Raw genomic sequence first — 18,352 nt, 5'->3', positions numbered from 1 at the left:
TGTTCTTATTTTTCCTTTCAGTCAAGGAGATGCTCTACCTTGTCCCCTTGGTAAATGAAAATAGTAACTTCAGGGACTTGACTGCCAAAAGAACAAGCCGTTCTTTTCTGTCTCCTACAGATATTTCAGGAGCTGGGATTTGGAATTATGAAACTGGTAGAAAAAAATAAACATGAAAAGATACTGAAATTATTACCATGTAACACCAGAAAAGAAATTTTTCCCACTCTTCCATATTGTCCTTATATAAAACCCTATTTTTTGCCTCTAGAAATGAAGTTCCTTTAGCACGTGTACACTCTCTTTATACTCCTCCTCCCCGTATCCGGCAGGTGTGTTGGTGATGATGGTAATGAATTTCTGAAGAAGTGAGTCAGAGTGATGGGGATGTCTCCCAAAGAGAACTTGTTTTCATGTGACTGTACATTGGGATTGGCAGGCTGCTTGGGTTGTGATCCCCATGGAAGTACATTACCCTTTTGTGACTTATCTGCTGGGAATTTTAGTCCCAACCCCATTGATGGGTGACTCCCTATTTGTGAGCTTCACTGGGTCATAGACTCGAGGATGAGGAGCTGGGGAAAGGATCTGGACGGAACTGAGAAGTTGCAGGGCCAAGTGGTGTCAGGGATCAGAAGGAGGCAAGCAATCCTGAGTTAGGATTTTCTAAAGCTGGTGCACCTGGGTGGCTCAGTCAGTTGAGCATCCGACTCTGGGTTTCAGCTCAGGTCTTCATCTCAGGGATCATGAGTTCGAGCCCCACGTTGGGCTCCTCACTGACAGTATGGAGCCTGCTTGGAATTCTCTCTCTCCCTCTCTCTGCCCCTCCCCACTTGCTCTCTCTTGAAGGAAATAAATTTTAAAAATTGTTTTTAATTAAAAATAAAAGGATTTTTCTAAAGCTGTGGGTCTGAGCAAGGTTCAAAATTAGAACTAGGTGGACAATTGGAACCAAGAAACAATACAGGTTATAATTTTCATCAAGTTGGAGTTAGATAGCAACCAAGAGGGCATGAATATAAGAAGGCAGAGAGTTGAGAGTTTAAGAGTCAGGAATCAGGAAAGCCATGGGACTAAGGAGCGAGGTCTGTGTTTATCATGTTACATGATGGATGCTCTACGTGCATTATCTCACTTAATCCTCCCAAGGAGCCCCTGAGCAGGTAGCTTATGAGACAGGTACGTATGTAAAGTCCTATTTTACATATGAGAAGAGTGAAGCTTCTGACAGCTTAGATAATTTGCCCATGTTCACAATCCTGACTCAGGACTGGCTCCAGAGCTAGCACACTTTTCATGTGAGGGAATCAAATTCAAGCCACTGGCAGACAAGTAGGCCTGTGATAACTAAGGCAGTCCCCTCACTCTGTGTCAGAGTTTAATGATCCATGCTGAAACACAGATCTGTTTGAGGAAGGCTCCTCCAGTCTGTCTGCTGCTGACGTATAAATAGGAGCACTGGCTTGGTGGAGAGAAAGAGTGTGTGTGTCCACACCTGTGTGGAGAGGTATATGGAAAAAGTAAGGAAGGTGGAGAGGTGGATGGACAAGGAATGAGCCATAGCTTCTGCGTAGTGAGTATTGACTGGAGGCCCCATCACAGGTCAGATGGTTGGCCGCTTATTAATGCTGGGTGACATATCCATAAATGTTGGGAATGCTTGTTAGTGGCTGCCTGGGCTTACTCAGTGCTTTGAATAAGCGGAAGGATGGTGAGCAAACTCTCCTTGTGTGGGCACAACTTTAACATGGTTTTTGTAAATGGATAAGCAGTCAGGACCCATGTGGTACTTCTGGGGTATGTTTATCAGGTGTATTTTCCTGTGTTTTGAGAAACAGTATATGACAGCTAGCATGTGCATTTCTAAGAGTTGCCTTTTTAGGGGACCTAAGCTGTTGATTAATAAAATCGCCACTGCCCAGAGACTCTCGTCAGAACAAACTTGCCATCTAATTATAAATTGCGTCTGACCGGCTAAAAGACTCTGCCTTTGGCAGAAGTTATGGAGAGAGGTTTTGGTTTTGGTTTTTGGTTGTTTTTTTTTTTTTTTTTTTTTGGTTTTGTATTGTATTTCCCAATATGATTGAGAGCCTTGCTTGTGAATATTGTAGGTGTTAGCAGACCCCCAACAGTTCCTACTAGTGCTTTCTTCTCTGGGGATGGACAGCCTGAGAACCACCTCTCTGTAACTCCGGCTGATAATAAGCAGCTGATGAAATTCCCAGACAAAGGATCAGATAATCCAAAAGAGGTTGCATGGTTTGAACATCCCAAACAAAGGTTCAATATGACACTGTCTGGTTTCACAGAGGGATGTGTGAAGGCTGGGAGGGTCCTGCTCGCGGCTGTTTCCACATTCAGCTCTCCTCTGCTTATTGAAGGAAATGTCGTCTTTATAGTACTATTTTTATTTGTTTTTATATGTGTTTTAAATCAGGAATTGAGTTAATCTGTGAGAAAGACATCGATCTGGCAGCCCAGGTACAAGAGCTACTGGAGTTTCTCCATGAGAAGCAGCACGAACTGGAGCTCAACGCAGAGCAGACCCATAAGCGGTTAGAGCAGTGCCTCCAGCTGCGGCACCTGCAGGCCGAGGTCAAACAGGTGAGCCTGGCCCCAACACCTTCCTCCCTTGGTCTGGGCTGCCCACCTGGCCGGGCCCTGCTCCTGGTACAGGGTGAGGCATGCAGAGCCACTGGTGTAACCCAAATGCAGAAAACAGGTGAGTTAAGGAGTGGTCATTTAGTTTTGAAAGTGACGCTGCTATCTACCTACTGGATCTAATGACTAGATCTGATGGTGCAGGCCTCAAACTACAGATGTGTTAGTTTTCTCGCCAACAGTCTCCTGAGACTTCCGGAGCTTTCCCAAGTCGACCTCAGTCACTGAACCTATTCTCTTCCTTTCTATCCTCAAGCCTGACACACAGCTCATGTGAAATACAAATCCTTCATCAATAAACATAGTCAGGCTTTCGAGCCAGGTTGGTTACCTTGGGGCACCTGCGCGCTTAACTGCAACACCTGATGCAGAGTTGAGAGTCACTGAGTGGTAGCAGTTCCCATTGTTCTTTTTTTTTTTTTTTTTTTTTTTAACGTTTATTTATTTTTGAGACAGGGAGAGACAGAGCATGAACAGGGGAGGGTCAGAGAGAGGGAGACACAGAATCTGAAGCTGGCTCCAGGCTCTGAGCTGTCAGCACAGAGCCTGACGCGGGGCTCGAACTCACGGACCGCGAGATCATAACCTGAGCCGAAGTCGGCCACTCAACTGACTGAGCCACCCAGGCGCCCCACCCATTGTTCTTTTCAACATGTGTGTGGTTCTTTTTTTTTTTTTTTTAATTTTTTTTTAACGTTTATTTATTTTTGAGACAGGGAGAGACAGAGCATGAACGGGGGAGGGTCAGAGAGAGGGAGACACAGAATCTGAAACAGGCTCCAGGCTCTGAGCTGTCAGCACAGAGCCCGACGCGGGGCTCGAACTCACAGACCGTGAGATCATGACCTGAGCGAAGTCGGACGCTTAACCAACTGAGTGTGTGTGGTTCTTATAAGAAACTTTTTTGCCATATTAAAGTCAATTTAGAAAAAAAAAAAAAAAAGATTTTTTATCTGTATGAGACATTATACTGAACATTTTACCAAAGGACGCACCCAGACCTCTAGGAACCCCTAGGAAAACATAGTAACCAATGACACATTTTAAAAATATTACATGTTGGGGCACCTGGGTGGCTCAGTCAGTTAAGTGTCCACCTTCAGCTCAGGTCATGATCTCACAGTTTGTGAGTTCGAGCCCCTGCATCAGGCTCTGTGCTGACAGCTCAGAGCCTGCAGCCTGCTTCAGATTCTGTCTCCCTCTTTCTCTGCCCTTCCCGCACTTGTGCTCTGTCTCTCTGTCTCTCTCTGTCTCAAAATAAAAAAATAAACATTAAAAAATAGCAAAATTTTAAAGAATTAAACAAAAATATTACATATTTATATTATGAACAGACTAAATTTTAAATATTAGCATAATGAATGGAGATTTTTTTATTGAGACAAAGTGGGATTGAAGAAATACAAATATAATAGTTCAATTTGTTGAGTGCTGTGTACCATTTACATCTGTCTCTCCATCAATCCTCCAACCGTTCTCCGAAGCAGATATCATTTCCATTTTGCAGATGAGGGCCCCGAAGCCTAGAGAGGTCACCAAACAGTGGTCACACTGATGGAAGAGCATGTTACCACCCTCCACTGCTCCAGGAGGGCTTCCTGGCAGGGTGGGCTCCATGGCACTTTTGTGGTTGTTCCCTGTGCTCCACACTCTTTCAAGCAATCCTGACCCCTGCACCCTGTAGGCAGAGCCCCGCCCAACGTATCCTAAGCAGAGAAACATCTTCCTGCCAAACATTTTTTCTTATGTACCGTGGCTGCTACACTGTCATATTTAACTCTATTAGTTTAGTATAGGGGACAAAGACACCTTTTTAATTTAATCATTACTGTTCTTTTATATCCAGAGTATTTCTTGTTAATGCCTAGGTCTTAGCTATTATATTGTTATTTATTATAATGCACAAAATTGTCTTCTGTGCTCTGCTTCTCCCAGTCAGTGCTCAGCTAGAGCCTGCATATGCTGTGCTAAAGATCTGTCCTCCATGCAGATGAGATCACTGAGTGCCAAGTAAGGCAGAATCACAGGGCTGCCATCCAGGCTGTTTTCTGTGTAATTACACTGCGACCACTCCTAAATCTCTGGAGAGATGTGTTATTCACAGGAATGTGGTGGAAATCCTAGCAGACCCAGAGCAGTGATGAGTATACAAGTTCTGAAGCTTTTGGTAGTAATGATAGTACTTACTCTTCGTATGAGAAATACTTCCTCATTTATAATCTCAGTTTTTAAAATAAATTTTTTAAACGTTTATTTATTATCGAGAGACAGAGAGAGACAGAGCATGAACTTGGGAGGGGCAGAGAGAGGAGGAGACACAGAATCCAAAGCAGGCTCCAGGCCCCAAGCTATCAGCACAGAGCCCAACGCAGGGCTTGAACTCACAAGCCGTGAGATCGTGACCTGAGTCGAAGTCGGACGCTTAACCAACTGAGCCACCCAGGTGCCCCTATAATCTCATTTAGAGAAGAGACCCATGGAGAAAAAGGAGTGTCTGTTTATTTCACAGATGGGGAAACTGAGGCAGCATTGGGTTAGTGATGCCAGGGCCTGTTGACTGCTTAGCTGAAACTGCAGCCCAGCTTCCTTTATCCACAGTCCCACAGTTTGCCCCTCCTGGGCCTCACTCTTGCCCTCGGGCTCCGGGAGAAATAGGAAGCAGCCCTCCAGCAGAACACAGCCTGGGGGTCTTCCTGGCCTTCACAGCACTACATATTAGAGCACAGGCAGGCACGGCCTGTGCCTGGCACAAGGCGCCTGCCTCATCAATCAACACACTCCAACAGGTCATGGGAGTCCTCCGTCGTTCATGCATAGTTGTTCCCATCAGCCGAAGGTGGCGGGAGAGATCATCCAAACAGAGTAACAGGAAAATCATTCCTATTTGACTGTGAGATGAAATATATACTTTTGTTTTGTTCCTGGTTTTTAATTTTATTGTTTGCTCCAACATTAATAATAGAGCTCATACCCTAATTACGTTTTTCTTGACTGGTATGGAAATGGAAATGAATTTTCATCCTCTAAGTATACATTCTGTGTAGAATGGGGAGTTGGGATGATGATAGGTACTTTATCAAATGGGGAAGTGGGATGTCTATATATGAATAATCCAGGCTTGACTAATATCTGGATACATTCCCATTCAGTATTTCGTGAGTTGGAAGACAAAAAATTCTTCTGCAGCAGCAAATGGCTTCTCCCCACCATGGTGAAGATGACACATATGGGATTGTAGTTCAAAACCATACTGGATTGCTTAAGTCAGACTACAAGAAACCCACGAAGGCCTTCGGGAAGGACAGAGGTCCTGGGAGGTGCCAAGGGATTGCTGCTTAGCTAAGCCACCATGCCTCATTAGGCAGACTTGTTTTCCTTGTCAGCATAGGGCTCTTTCTTTCGGGAGTCGTCTGATCCAGTTTCAGAGAAGGCATTTGTGTTTGATGGAAGTTGGTGGAGCAGGAAATATTGATTTGAAAGCTGTTGACACTTGGAAAGAGGGAGTTAATTTAGATGTCAGTATTGATCAGTGGAGCTAAATTTAGACACCAGCTTGAGAGTTTCTCTTTTGAATATACTAAAAGAAAAAAAAAAGGAAAGAAAGAAAAAAAGAAAAAGGACACCTTAACTGAAATGCCATTAATGGGGACGGAAAGGGAGAGACCCACAATGTGCTGTTACACAGCTCTGTCGTTAGAGCTCATAGATGAAAAGTTTAGATTTGGCCATCATAACCTATGGTGTAGTTACACCACAATTATATTAAACGTAAGCTTTGAGGAGAGATGATGCTACGGATGTTAGACTGAAAATTATTTTCAAGTATTGAGAACAAATGAAGTTGTTTAATACAACCTGTGTTCTTTCTGAGGGATTACATAGGACTCTGTATCTTAGATAAATGGCCCAAACACCTCTGGAGAAATGTTGACTGCTTAAGGAAAACCACTCCCCTGATTATAGCCCATGGTCCAGGGCCCTAGACCACTCAGATGCCCCCTTTCTTCTAGAAAAGTGGTTCAGATTACTCTGTATCCCACAGCATTCTCTGATTGCTTTCCAGGAAAATTACTACTCTGATAAAGATGACCTCACATTTATTAGATAATCCAAGAAGATTTGAAAAACTTACTCAATGGGCATAAAACTAAGTGAATTTCCATATGTATTACCCCAGAACAGTGCATTTAGCAGAAAATAGGCCAAAATGGATTTGTAAGATGTTGGGGCTCTAAGCTATGGGGAAATAAATCATACTTATTTGTCTACTAAAGGCATTGACTTTCATTACTCCTGTGGACCAAATACTGCCCAAAACTTGCTTATGAACAAAAGGGACATTGAAAACAAAGGAGAAAATATGATCCTGTCAAGAATACTGTGTTCAATTCTGTTCACCACACATAAAGGTAGAAAAGAGTTGGGGTAGACCAAAGGGACAAGTACTGTCCATTTGTTTCAAAATGGAGATAATTAAGAAGACATGGTCACAGTCTATAAAACCAGGAAGGATGATCACATACAATCTCTTAAATTGCGAATTTCTAGAACTAAGAAATGCTGGAAATATGACAGGCTCTGAGTTACCATCTGAGGGGTGGGCAATTTTTCCTGCAGCCAGACTTTCAGAAATGACTGTGCCTTGTGATAAGTCATCAGCAACAGCTGGTCTTAGAGTCAGAGGCCTTGAGGGCCTCTTCATAGCTTCATTGTGAATGTGACCTAGAGAACCGTATACAAACAGCTTCCCAGCCTGTGTGGTTACAGGGTACAGCTTGCCCCACTGAGATGGCATCATCATTTGTGGGCATCCACGTCCAGTTAACCAAATCCAGTCTTCTCACTGGGGTTTACCTGAGCTTTCTTAGCCTGAGGAAGCAGTAAATCCCCATTTTCAGTTTGCCATCTCAGCTCTGACTGAGCTGAATTCTTGGCCAGCTCCTGAGTCCCTGAACAGTGATATGCCTCTGGTCCCTCATTCTTACCCACCTGACTCTCTCTGGTATCCTGTGGTTTGCAGGGCCTCTGAATTTTGAAAGAAGTATGGAATGTTAGGATTCAAAGTGACCCTCAAAGATCATCTAACCTATAGGTAAATCGTTCCCTCAGATAATTGATCAACATAAAATGCTCATGTTTTGGACAACATTTTATGGTTTGCAGAACACTTTTAGGTTACTTCATTTAGTCTTTCTTTGTGACTTAAGCAACCAAAGTGTTACCATTTTGCAGATGAGAAAACCGAGATTCAGAGAGATTAAATGAGGTTTCTGAAATTACACAGGATTAGAAAAACATTTTCTCATTTTTTCTGACAGTATTTCTTCTATTCCCTTGCACTCATTTGGATGCTCATAGAATAAATAACCAATTTTATGAGACAAGAAAATAAAGGACTACAGTAATAGAAAATTATACCAACAAGAGTTGTCACTGATCAGACTACAAAGAATGGTGGTAACAAAACAGCCAAGGGTCCCACATCACATCAGAATTTGCCAGTAAGCTCTACAAATACTGGAACAAAAATTAATAGCCCTAGCCTTTTTTTTTTTCTTCTCATTGTGAGACGGGTAAATGAAGAATCATAGCATTACCTCGCTTTGCTCCAAAACTAAACATCACCACCTCTACCATCGGCAGGTTTTACATCTTATCAGCCCTGATGTAGAAAGGAAAGGTACTATTATGTTAATTTTGTAGATGAGAAAACTGAGGGTTTTGTGGTTTTTCCAGGTAGTAAAAAATGCCAGGTGTTCTGACTGCAGACTTTGTGTTTTTTCTTCACTATCCCAGTCCTACTTCGAGGACTGACTCGGGTATAAGAATCAGTCCCACCCCTGAACCTAAGCCATGGATATAAACATGCATTTTTATCTTCCTAAAATCAAAATTCCCACTCTGGTGACCTGACATGCCTTTATAAACAGCATTTGGAAGATCAAAATGAGTAAGAATATCAAGGATATGGCATGACTTAATGAACGACGCAGAGACTGGAGCCTATAATATCTAAATGGAAACCTAGTTAATGGAGATCCCCATCACCACAGCTATAACTGATGTTTCCAGTTGGCTGAAACTAGAAGGTAACATATGCCAGCAAGACTCAGGAGGCCCAGAGGGAGTCAAATTGCCCCTCAAACGTTGATTTGTGATGCACACAGAGTAAATGTTTCTCTGACACCCTCCAATGAATCTTGAACTAAGCAAAATGCAATGAAGCATGGCAGAAGGACTTGCATAGTTCAAAAGTATATATTGTGAGTTCCATTTTCCAAAGAGCTGAAGCTTTTGGCCACGCAATCCATGTATGCATGTACTCAAACTCACAGGCGGCTTTAGGAAATCATTAGCACCTCTAGCCAGCCAGCCACAGTACCCCACTGGCATCAGACATTTCCCACATACACACTCTGAGCAGTATTCCTGCGACTAATTGCTTTACAGATTTGGCATCTCATCCACAATCTGCCAGACTGGCCATGAGTTAGCATCTCAATCAAAATAGCCCAGCTTCCACAGGATTTTTGCCCTAGTGTTATCCGTGTACAATATGTCATCAGTCATTTTCTGCCCAAGGAGGAAATTTGAGAACTGCCTATGAGGATTGTGGAATAGGAGAGCCCAGGCTTAGTATTTTTCTAACTGTTGAGCATGAAGAAGTTGAGAGGGGGAAAAAAGTCTGCAAAAATCTGAAACAGATTGTGGTATCTTCTCCTTTGCCTTAAAGTAACAGATGGATGATATGTACTGATCTTGAAATTTCAGAAGAATCTTTAATTCCTCTCCAAGTGGGCTCTTAGACTCCCTAATAAAGAAAGTATTTGGCAATTTTCTGGTGACAAGACGCAAGGTAGATTTTTAAGGCCTGATTCTTCCAGTGTGATGATTTGCACTTGACTCGATCTTAGCTGGAGAATTGCCACATGTCCATTTCACCTAGGACTGTCTAGACAGTGTCAGCTGTTTCTCCTTCTATTCTAATATTCCATAACTGAATTCTCTTTCTCCAGTACTAATTAAGGTCACCTAGAAATTTTACTTAGCCTAGCCATTGCCTCTAGATAATATAAATCAATTATAACTTCCTCTCCCCCTGCCTTTTTTTTTTTTTTATAATGATCCAGTGTATGGATTATTTATGCTGTTTTACTTGTTTTCTTTCTCCCTCCTCTTTCCTTTGGGTCATTGACCTGTCAAAGCTCAGACTTGTCTACTTTTAACTATTTTGCAAGTCATAAGAGGTTGGACCCACTTGTTCAGGTGTGATTTGGGTATTGTCTATACAATAGATAATATTCCCTTTTTCAAAAACATTACTGCATACTCACCACCTGCAAGGCACTGTGCTAGGCACTGTGTGAGACAAAGCATGACACGTATATTGCCCTAGTTTACATTTGGGGGGACAGAGTATGGTGGGATGTTGAACTTCAGAAGTGTACATACAATACAATCAGATAATGTTTAAATTAAGTGGGTGAGGAAATTGGGACAGAGGGGTAATAAGGGTAGAGTAGAATAAATGTATCAAAGAATGAGGTTGATACTTACAATAAGAACCTTATGGCACATGGTGCCAGGTAAGATTGCAGAGATGAGCATTATCCAGAGCCTTCCTGTCCTCTCTCCAAGTGTGGTCAGAAAATAGCAGGGTCTGACTGAAGGACCAGTCAGAGAAAGCAAGAGCTCTGGGGACGTTGCAAAGGCCATTCACCTGTGTTCTTGTCCTGACTCCCTAGGTCCTGGGATGGATCCGCAATGGGGAGTCAATGCTTAATGCCAGCCTGGTCAATGCCAGCTCTTTGTCTGAAGCAGAGCAGCTGCAGAGGGAACACGAGCAGTTCCAACTGGCAATCGAGGTAACACCCAAATCTGACTACACTGTCCTCCCTTCCCCATTCTGCTCTGCACTTCAGGCAAGATGATTCCTCAAGATGTGGGCATTTCTTTAGGTAGTGAAGCCTTAACTCTTTCTGGTTAAATGGTCCAGGTAGCTCCCTATTACACAGGAATTGATGGAGAAGCAAATGCAAGGGTTCATCACCCCCAAGGAGTCCTAGTATGAGAAGACAAGTATTCACACCACAAATGTGCATCTTGGTTACCCATTGGTACCTTTCACCTTAAGGCCCCGGGTACACTGAGCTTTTTGTACATCATGGACTATACACCATGTGAGACTAGTAAAGCCAAAAGGTTAGAAGTCCGTTTGAAGATCACTCAGAATTGAAGATAGACAAGTACAAAAGTCATTTGTACATTAGTATTCCATTTTAAAACCTTTGATTCCTAGGTAATATTTAGATTTTCTTGTCAGATTCTGCCTCTTACCAAGAACAATGAGCACTGGAGCAGGTTGCACCAGATAGTTTGCTTCACTGAGAGTAGCTGTTTGATAAGTCACGTTTCAAGAATAAACTGAAACCAGAAGTTCACCAGCCAAGACTTGTCTTAAAGACTATTTTAAAATAAAATTTCCTCTTACAACAATCTGATATAATTTTTTTCATCTTGCTTTAAATAATACCTTTAATTATCCTTTCTACTAGAACATTCTCCTTCCCAAAGAGACTTGAGCTGATTGCCTTAGAGTGGTGTGGGGGAAAGAGTAGGAAATGGGACATGGAAACTATATTAAAAATAAGTTCAGCACCAACGGGAACAGAGAAACCTTGAAAGACATCCATTACTTGTGGTTCAGTATAAACGTCAACCCACTTTTGAGTGAATAAGAAATGCAAAGGTGTTATCTTTTACTAAAAAAAAAAATGACTGTTAATGAGAATTTTACACAATAATGATAAAATTTTAGCTGTTCATGCCCATACTTATATCTTTAATACAGTAATCATAGATAGCCTGCTATCTTCGTAGGAACCAGTACTAGTCCTAGTTTACTGTCTGGGATTTGAGATTTTAAAATAGGCTATATATTGCACACACAGTGTGGGCAAATAATTTTCTAAGGAGGAACTAAGGAGAGAAGAGAGGTTTTATTATCATCAGCTGCCTCTTTCCCTTTTACTGGCATGCCCAAATATGAAAGTTGTTAAGACCTATTCACTGTCAAGAAAAAATCAGGATTGGGGTTACAGTTGAAAATCAGGCACACAGTGGTCAAAGCCCCATAGAGAGTCAGCATGAAGGGAACAGAGGTTGGGCAGACTAGGGGCATGGCATGGAGCTGTGAGAGTGCTAGACAGAGAGAAGACCACTGTTGGCCACACCTCCTCCTTGTTTATCTCAGCTGTGAAGGTTTACCTGCCCTATCAGGTAATTAAATTCCCTGTTCCATAAGCAAATGTTGGGCAAGTAAAACCAAGTGTCATGACGTACTTGAGCATTTCAGTGAGCTAGTGGAAAACTGGGTAAATGCATCAGCTCTGCTAGTGAAGTGACTAAATCCCACGACCTGCATATGCAGTATGTATTAATTTGCAATGGTGCTGTCGCACCCTTACAGAATAGAAGCTCACTAAGCATGTAGGTTTCTTAATTACATGGGTGCAACTTGATCAAATATTCTTGGAATTGATATTGAGATATAGGCCCCTGTGGAGTATATGTCTATAGTCTGAAGAGGAGATAGGAGAGCAGATAGGATTTCAGGAAGATCATGGGAGTGGAGGGTGGGCAGGGTCTGTCGCATAGTTAAAATAATAAACTTCCAATTTGCTCCTTCTCCAGGGAGCCTGTGCTTCTCCCTAAATGTGTTGGTTTAGACCATGTTCTGCATCAAGGGGAAAATATGCCAAGGAAAATTGAAGCAGTTTGAAAGGGGATCTGACTAGCCTGGTTTGGCTTGGCCCACTTTGATGGTGTTACTGAGGCCTTTCCAAGTAATGGCTGATAGAGAACATAATTTGACTTCTTGGACCCTGAGAAAAAATCCTATGTTCCAGAAGGGAAAACAAAATAAGTGTGGGTAGGATGATCATATAATTTATTGTTAAAACTGAGACACTTCTGAGAGGGAAGAAGGGAATTATTACTAATTAAGCTAGAAAAAATAGGCATATACTAACAATATCATGGGCAGACTAGAATGTCTGCTTACCATAGCTTGGGTGGATTTATGGGTTTTAAGGTTTTGGTCTCCCCGAAGAAGGTCAGAAATTTTACTGGAAGTACCCTGGGTTTCAGGAAAACAGAACAGTTAAGAACAGAGACCAGAACAAAGCACCCAAAGTATAGATTCATCAACAGACCCAAGTTATTGTTTGTTAGTATGCAAAATGTTATGGCTGATGGGGTTTCAAGAACTGTGAATATTATAGAGATAAGCTCAATTTTAAAATCTATTTTATTTGAAATCCTCTTATGCATTTTAAGTATGAGCATTATGGCAGAAAAAGTAGTTAAAACTGGGTAATAAATTCAATTGATTTGGTTCAATTTTCTTCCATGTACTCCTATTTTACATCATATATTAACATCCTTGGTAATCCATGTCTTAAAGATATAATATTCAATAGGATTACATAGTAGAGAGTAGAAGTACATGCAAAATAATGACTCAGGCGTATCAAAGCAAGATTATGTCGTGTGCATAAGAGTTTGTCATTTTGGAAATTAAAGGGGATGGAGTTCCAAGGACTATCAGATATAATGAGTTTCATAATAAGGAAGAGGATTTATTACATAGCCTAAATTATAGGACAATTAGAGTTATTCCTTCACTCTCAGAGAAAAAGACATAATGATGGGATTTTGATGACAATTACATGCTGATTTCATATATTGAGAAGCCAGTTAATTATCATAATCACTAATGTTCATTTGGTGAACCCTTCCTCTGAGTGAAGCACTGTAGATGCCATTCTAATTTCTAGAGATAAAACAGTCTGGTGTGATATGGTGGGAATGAACATAGGAATAGTCAAACCTGAATCTTATTCCTGGTCTCATCACTTCCTTGGCTGTACATTTTTGGGAAAGTCATTCAACCGGCCTGAGCCTCATTTTTTTTTTTTATTTGTAAAATAGGAATAATAATGCCCACCTTATAGTGGTGTCGTAAGAAAGAACAAATATATGTAAGCACAGTGCTTGGTATAGCATATACCCTTGGATAAATGACAGTTATTAAAGTGATTTTTAAAGCAGTCATTGCTTTGAGAGTTTCACAGTCTAAGTAAGGAGAATCAGCCAAATATTAGATGATTCAGAAGAGAGTAGTTTTTAGTGAGTCCAGCTGTCCAAAAAGATTTTTGTATTCAGTTAAAAAAAATTCATTTTAATATAGTTAACATACAGTGTTATATTAGTTTCAGATGTACAATATAGTGATTCAACAGTTCTAAACATTACCCAGTGTTCATGATGATAAGTGTACTCTTAATCCCCATCACCTATTTAACCCATTCCCCACTGACCTCCCCTGTGGTTAGGATCTTCCTATCCAACCATCTTCCCCAGAAGTCCCCAAAAGACATTTTTTTTTAAGTTTACTCATTTATTTTGAGAGTGAGAGAGAGTGAGAGTGGAGGAGGAGCAGAGAGAGAGGGAGAGAGAGAGAATCCCAAGCAGGTTCTGCACTGTCAGCACAGAGCCAGATGCAGGGCTCGAACTCACAAACCATGAGCCACCCAGGCACACCCCCTCCCCACCAAAAACAGCTCAGATTTGAGCTGAGTCTCAAAGTACTACTGGACCATAAGTGGGAGAGAATAAGGGATGTTCATTAAAAGGCAGGAAGAATGAAGGTAGCGAAAATTAAAAAGTGCATAGTGTGTTTTCAGAGGGTTTTTGTAAGGAGGTAGTAGATGATAGTGTTACAGACTACATTGGGAGGAGACTTTAATGACATCTTTTAAGTTTGGACTTAATTTCACAGCAGTAGGGGAACCACTGAAGGCTTTTGAGTTGAGAGAAGGGAATGATATTATAGCATCAAATTAGAGTTTCAGAGCCGGAAGAACATTAGAAGTCACTTCATCCAAGAACTTCCTATTACAGGAAATCAAATTTATCTGTATGAAATGTGAAGGATGGGTTTGATGGATTAGAAATGGAAGGCAAGGAGACTAGCACTGGAACCACCACAGCAGTCTAGGCATGACGTGGGCTAGACCAGTCAAGGATGTTGTTCCTTGAGGAACAAGTCAAGGATGATGTCACTATTGGAACCCCAGGCGACAACAAGGAGGGAAGATGGTAGACTGCTGTTGGAAGATGCTTTCAGAGGAAGGAGTTTCATTTTAGATGCGGAACTTGAGAAGATCTCTAGGAGGAAGGTGGTGGCTCTGGCAGGGCAGTCAAGCCATTTGCATTCACTGGCGAGAATTCCTCCTCTCTCCAGGAAGACCATTCATTTCTTTTACTAAGAATGCATCTTTGTAAGTGGCTAACATGGGGCAGGCAGCTAGATCAACTGCACCAGTGCTGCTGACCTGGAGTGAGAAGCGTGACAGGCAGCTCAAGACAATTAAAGATGAAGGTCAGATGTAGGGCGAGAGATGGATACTGAGAGTCATCTACAAAGAGGAAATAATAGCAGCCATGGGAATAAATAAGAGCTCTGCAGAAGTGAAGGAAAACCGAGAATGCACTTTGGGATACCCCTCTATTTAGGAGACAGGAAAAGAAAATGGTGCCGATAAGTAAAACAGAGAAAGAAGTCGGGGATTTATAAAGGATCATTTCTGCCCCTTAGTTTACTCTTTCTAGCCATGTTCAGCATTTAGGAACTCCAATTCTGATGTGGTCATCATGACTGAGGGCTGATTCAGTGGCAAAGCAAGGGAATAAAGGAGTCTAGGTTGCTGGAGGCTGTCGTGCTAACATAGCTCACACTGAGTACAGATTTCAGAACAGGGAAGGGAAGCCAGGAGATGGTTGACAGACTAGGGAAAATCAACAGGACTATGCAAACTGCCCTCTGGGATGAGGGTGAAGGGGAAGCAGTGGTGTAGAGAAGAAAAGGAGGGAGGTTGTACTCACACAGGGAGTGCTGAATGGATCAGCTCTTGGGGACTGTCCTTGCACAGCTGCCCAAGAAGGGCAGAAGTAGTTCTGGAGTACATTACTGGGCTGCTAGCTGTCCCTTTTTACTGGAAGCTGAGCTATACTTTCTTAAACATGCAGAAGCCAAATTACCACTATGCCATTGAGTTGAAATCATCCCAATGGCTGAGGTTGCAATAATATTAGCTCTTTGAAGTCCTGTTTCATCCACATCCGTACTTTATTTTAGTAAGTTTTAATCCCTTTTGGCTCTCTCTGCCACCCTGTCCTCCAGCCTGGTCTTCCTACCTCCTACAGTTAATATGAATCAGAGAATGCAGACCACATTTAGCCTGAATAAGAAAATAAACCTTCCATTATATATATATATACATATATACATATATATATATATATATACATATATACATATATACATATATACATATATATATACATATATATATACATATATACGTATATGTATATATACATATATATGTATATATATGTATGTATATATATATATATGTATATATATATATATATATTTATATTATCCTAAATGCAAACATAAGTAATGTAATAATGTAAGGATTACACATTGAGCTAAATTATCTACTACACTGCTCTGTTCCCTTGGTGAGGTAGCGAAGTGATGGTGAGATGCTACTCTTAGGCTTTATTAACTTGCCAAATTTATTCCTTCTCCTGGAGTCCTTTTCAACTAATTATTAATGTTTAAAATAATTGCATTGTTGGCTGAGCTTTGTATTATATGGAGATTTTTTTTCTTATGTGCTATGTTTATTTGATCTGTAAAATGGGACTACAGCAGTAACTTCCTTTGAAAACTCACTACAGTGAACAATTTTATGATGAGATTTGAAAAGAAAAATTCACTAGTGTATGAACCAATCAGGGAGCAGATATATACACAACTGTTATTTTTCTACCACAGAAACTGAGATGTTTTTAGAACCAGTGATACAAGTAGGAGAGTGGGGGTGGGGGGTGGGCAGGAGCCAGGGTCCTGAGCATTCAGTTAATGAAAATGCATGATGTTCTTTTTTTTTTTTTAATACGCTTTAAAAACAGTGATATATTAATCGTCATGACAAAATGTTTGAATCTACCATTTAAAGCTCTTTAACTTTTCTGCATCTTTCCACTCACGCCTCACTCCACCCCCTCCTGTACCACGCCTGGGTCGTTCCCACGGACCTCTCTCTCCTCCCCTTGTGCCCAGTCCCTCTTTCATGCCACTTCCTTGCAGAAGACGCACCAGAGCGCCCTGCAGGTACAGCAGAAAGCTGAGGCTCTGCTCCAGGCCGGCCACTATGATGCCGATGCCATCCGGGAATGTGCCGAGAAGGTGGCCCTCCACTGGCAGCAGCTCATGCTGAAGATGGAAGACCGGCTAAAACTAGTCAATGCCTCTGTGGCATTTTATAAAACTTCTGAACAGGTGAGGGAAGGGCTGCAGGGTGTGAGGGGCTGATGTTGATGGAGGGCTTTTTTGTTCCCCTCGTACTGCAAATCTGCAGTATCTCCCTTAACAAGAAGCTAGTCTTCTCAGTACTAACCTTTGAGAGTAGAAAAATGATGTGGAAATACTACAGTTAGCTTCCTTATAACATTTTCTTTAGAGAAGTGAGCCATGTGACTTGCTTCTTATGAATTTCTCAAACTCATCAGACGTAGATGTTAAGGGACAAATTGGGTGTGCACTGAATACTAGATTTGAGGGGTGTATGGGTCAGCTATTGCCACAGTAATGCTACCCCACAACTCAGTGGCATAAAACAATAAGCATTTTGTTTTTAAGTATTTGAGTTCAGCTGATCTTGGCTAAGCTTGGTGGAACTGGGCTCCCGGCTATAAATTTGGTCTAGATCTGCTCTCATGTCTGTCATCCTTCTTGACCAGCAGCTATTTGAGGCACATTTATGGTGAAAAGCAAGAGTGCAAGAGCCCAAAATCTACTGTGCAGTTGCATCTCAAGTCTCTGCTTGTGTTACATGTTCTAACATCCTTTTGGCCGAAACAAGTCACGGGGCCAAGCCAACATCAATGAGGCAGGGAAGTATATGCCTCCTATGAAGGTCAGGAAAGTAGAGTGACCGTGATCTAATCTGCCACAGTCAGGCACTATGCCTGAAAAACAGTCAGCACTTTCACTCGTGGGGCTCTCAGTCTGATGGAGGAAACAGTTCTCTGTCACTGGTGGACCATGAGCCTAACTGGTAGGATGGTGCTGCCATGGGAGAAAAGGCAGGAGATACATACAGCAGGACATTAAAGATGTGGACCCTTTACTGTCCCATCTGTACAGCAATATGCACAGGGCCGAGAGGATTTTTAAATGATTCAGGTGCTTTTAAGGGAATTCTTTTCATGAAATAGAGGTTTAAAACACAGTAATTTTGGGACACCTGGGTGGCTTAGTCATTTGAGTATCCAACTCGTGATTTGGCTCAGGTCATGATCCCAGGCGCCGTGGGATCGAGCCTCACATCAGGCTCTGTGCTGAGTCTGGAGCCTGCTTGGGATTCTCTCCCTCCATCTCTCTCTGCCCCTCCCTCACTCGTTCTTTTTCTCTCTCTCTCAATAATAATTTTAAAAAAACAGAAGTAATTTTATTTAATGTAAAATACTTTCCTCATTTGAATTGCTCCCTGGTAGAAATCAATCAGAAATATTCTGGGTGACTTACAGGGGCCATGAGAAAGTCTGTCTT

The 18,352-nt window shown here is 41.7% G+C and overlaps 1 protein-coding gene across 23 annotated transcripts in view; it reads left to right on the top strand.

Moving 5' to 3' along the window:
* Window positions 1-18,352, top strand: part of KALRN (kalirin RhoGEF kinase) — a 672,273-nt gene that overhangs the window by 379,516 nt on the left and 274,405 nt on the right. For 17 of the 23 annotated variants that reach the window (XM_058731109.1, XM_058731105.1, XM_058731102.1 and 14 more), the window contains exons 15-17: window positions 2,438-2,604; window positions 10,407-10,526; window positions 16,862-17,080. In XM_058731109.1, the coding sequence (XP_058587092.1) occupies window positions 2,438-2,604; window positions 10,407-10,526; window positions 16,862-17,080 (506 nt within the window). The remainder of the gene's footprint in view (window positions 1-2,437; window positions 2,605-10,406; window positions 10,527-16,861; window positions 17,081-18,352) is intronic. The other 6 variants (XM_058731107.1, XM_058731112.1, XM_058731108.1 and 3 more) reach the window with 1 other exon arrangement.

Source organism: Neofelis nebulosa, chromosome 5 (genome assembly GCF_028018385.1).
Source record: "Neofelis nebulosa isolate mNeoNeb1 chromosome 5, mNeoNeb1.pri, whole genome shotgun sequence".
NCBI classification, from domain to species: domain Eukaryota; kingdom Metazoa; phylum Chordata; class Mammalia; order Carnivora; family Felidae; genus Neofelis; species Neofelis nebulosa.
This window is presented reverse-complemented; position numbering and strand designations above follow the sequence as displayed.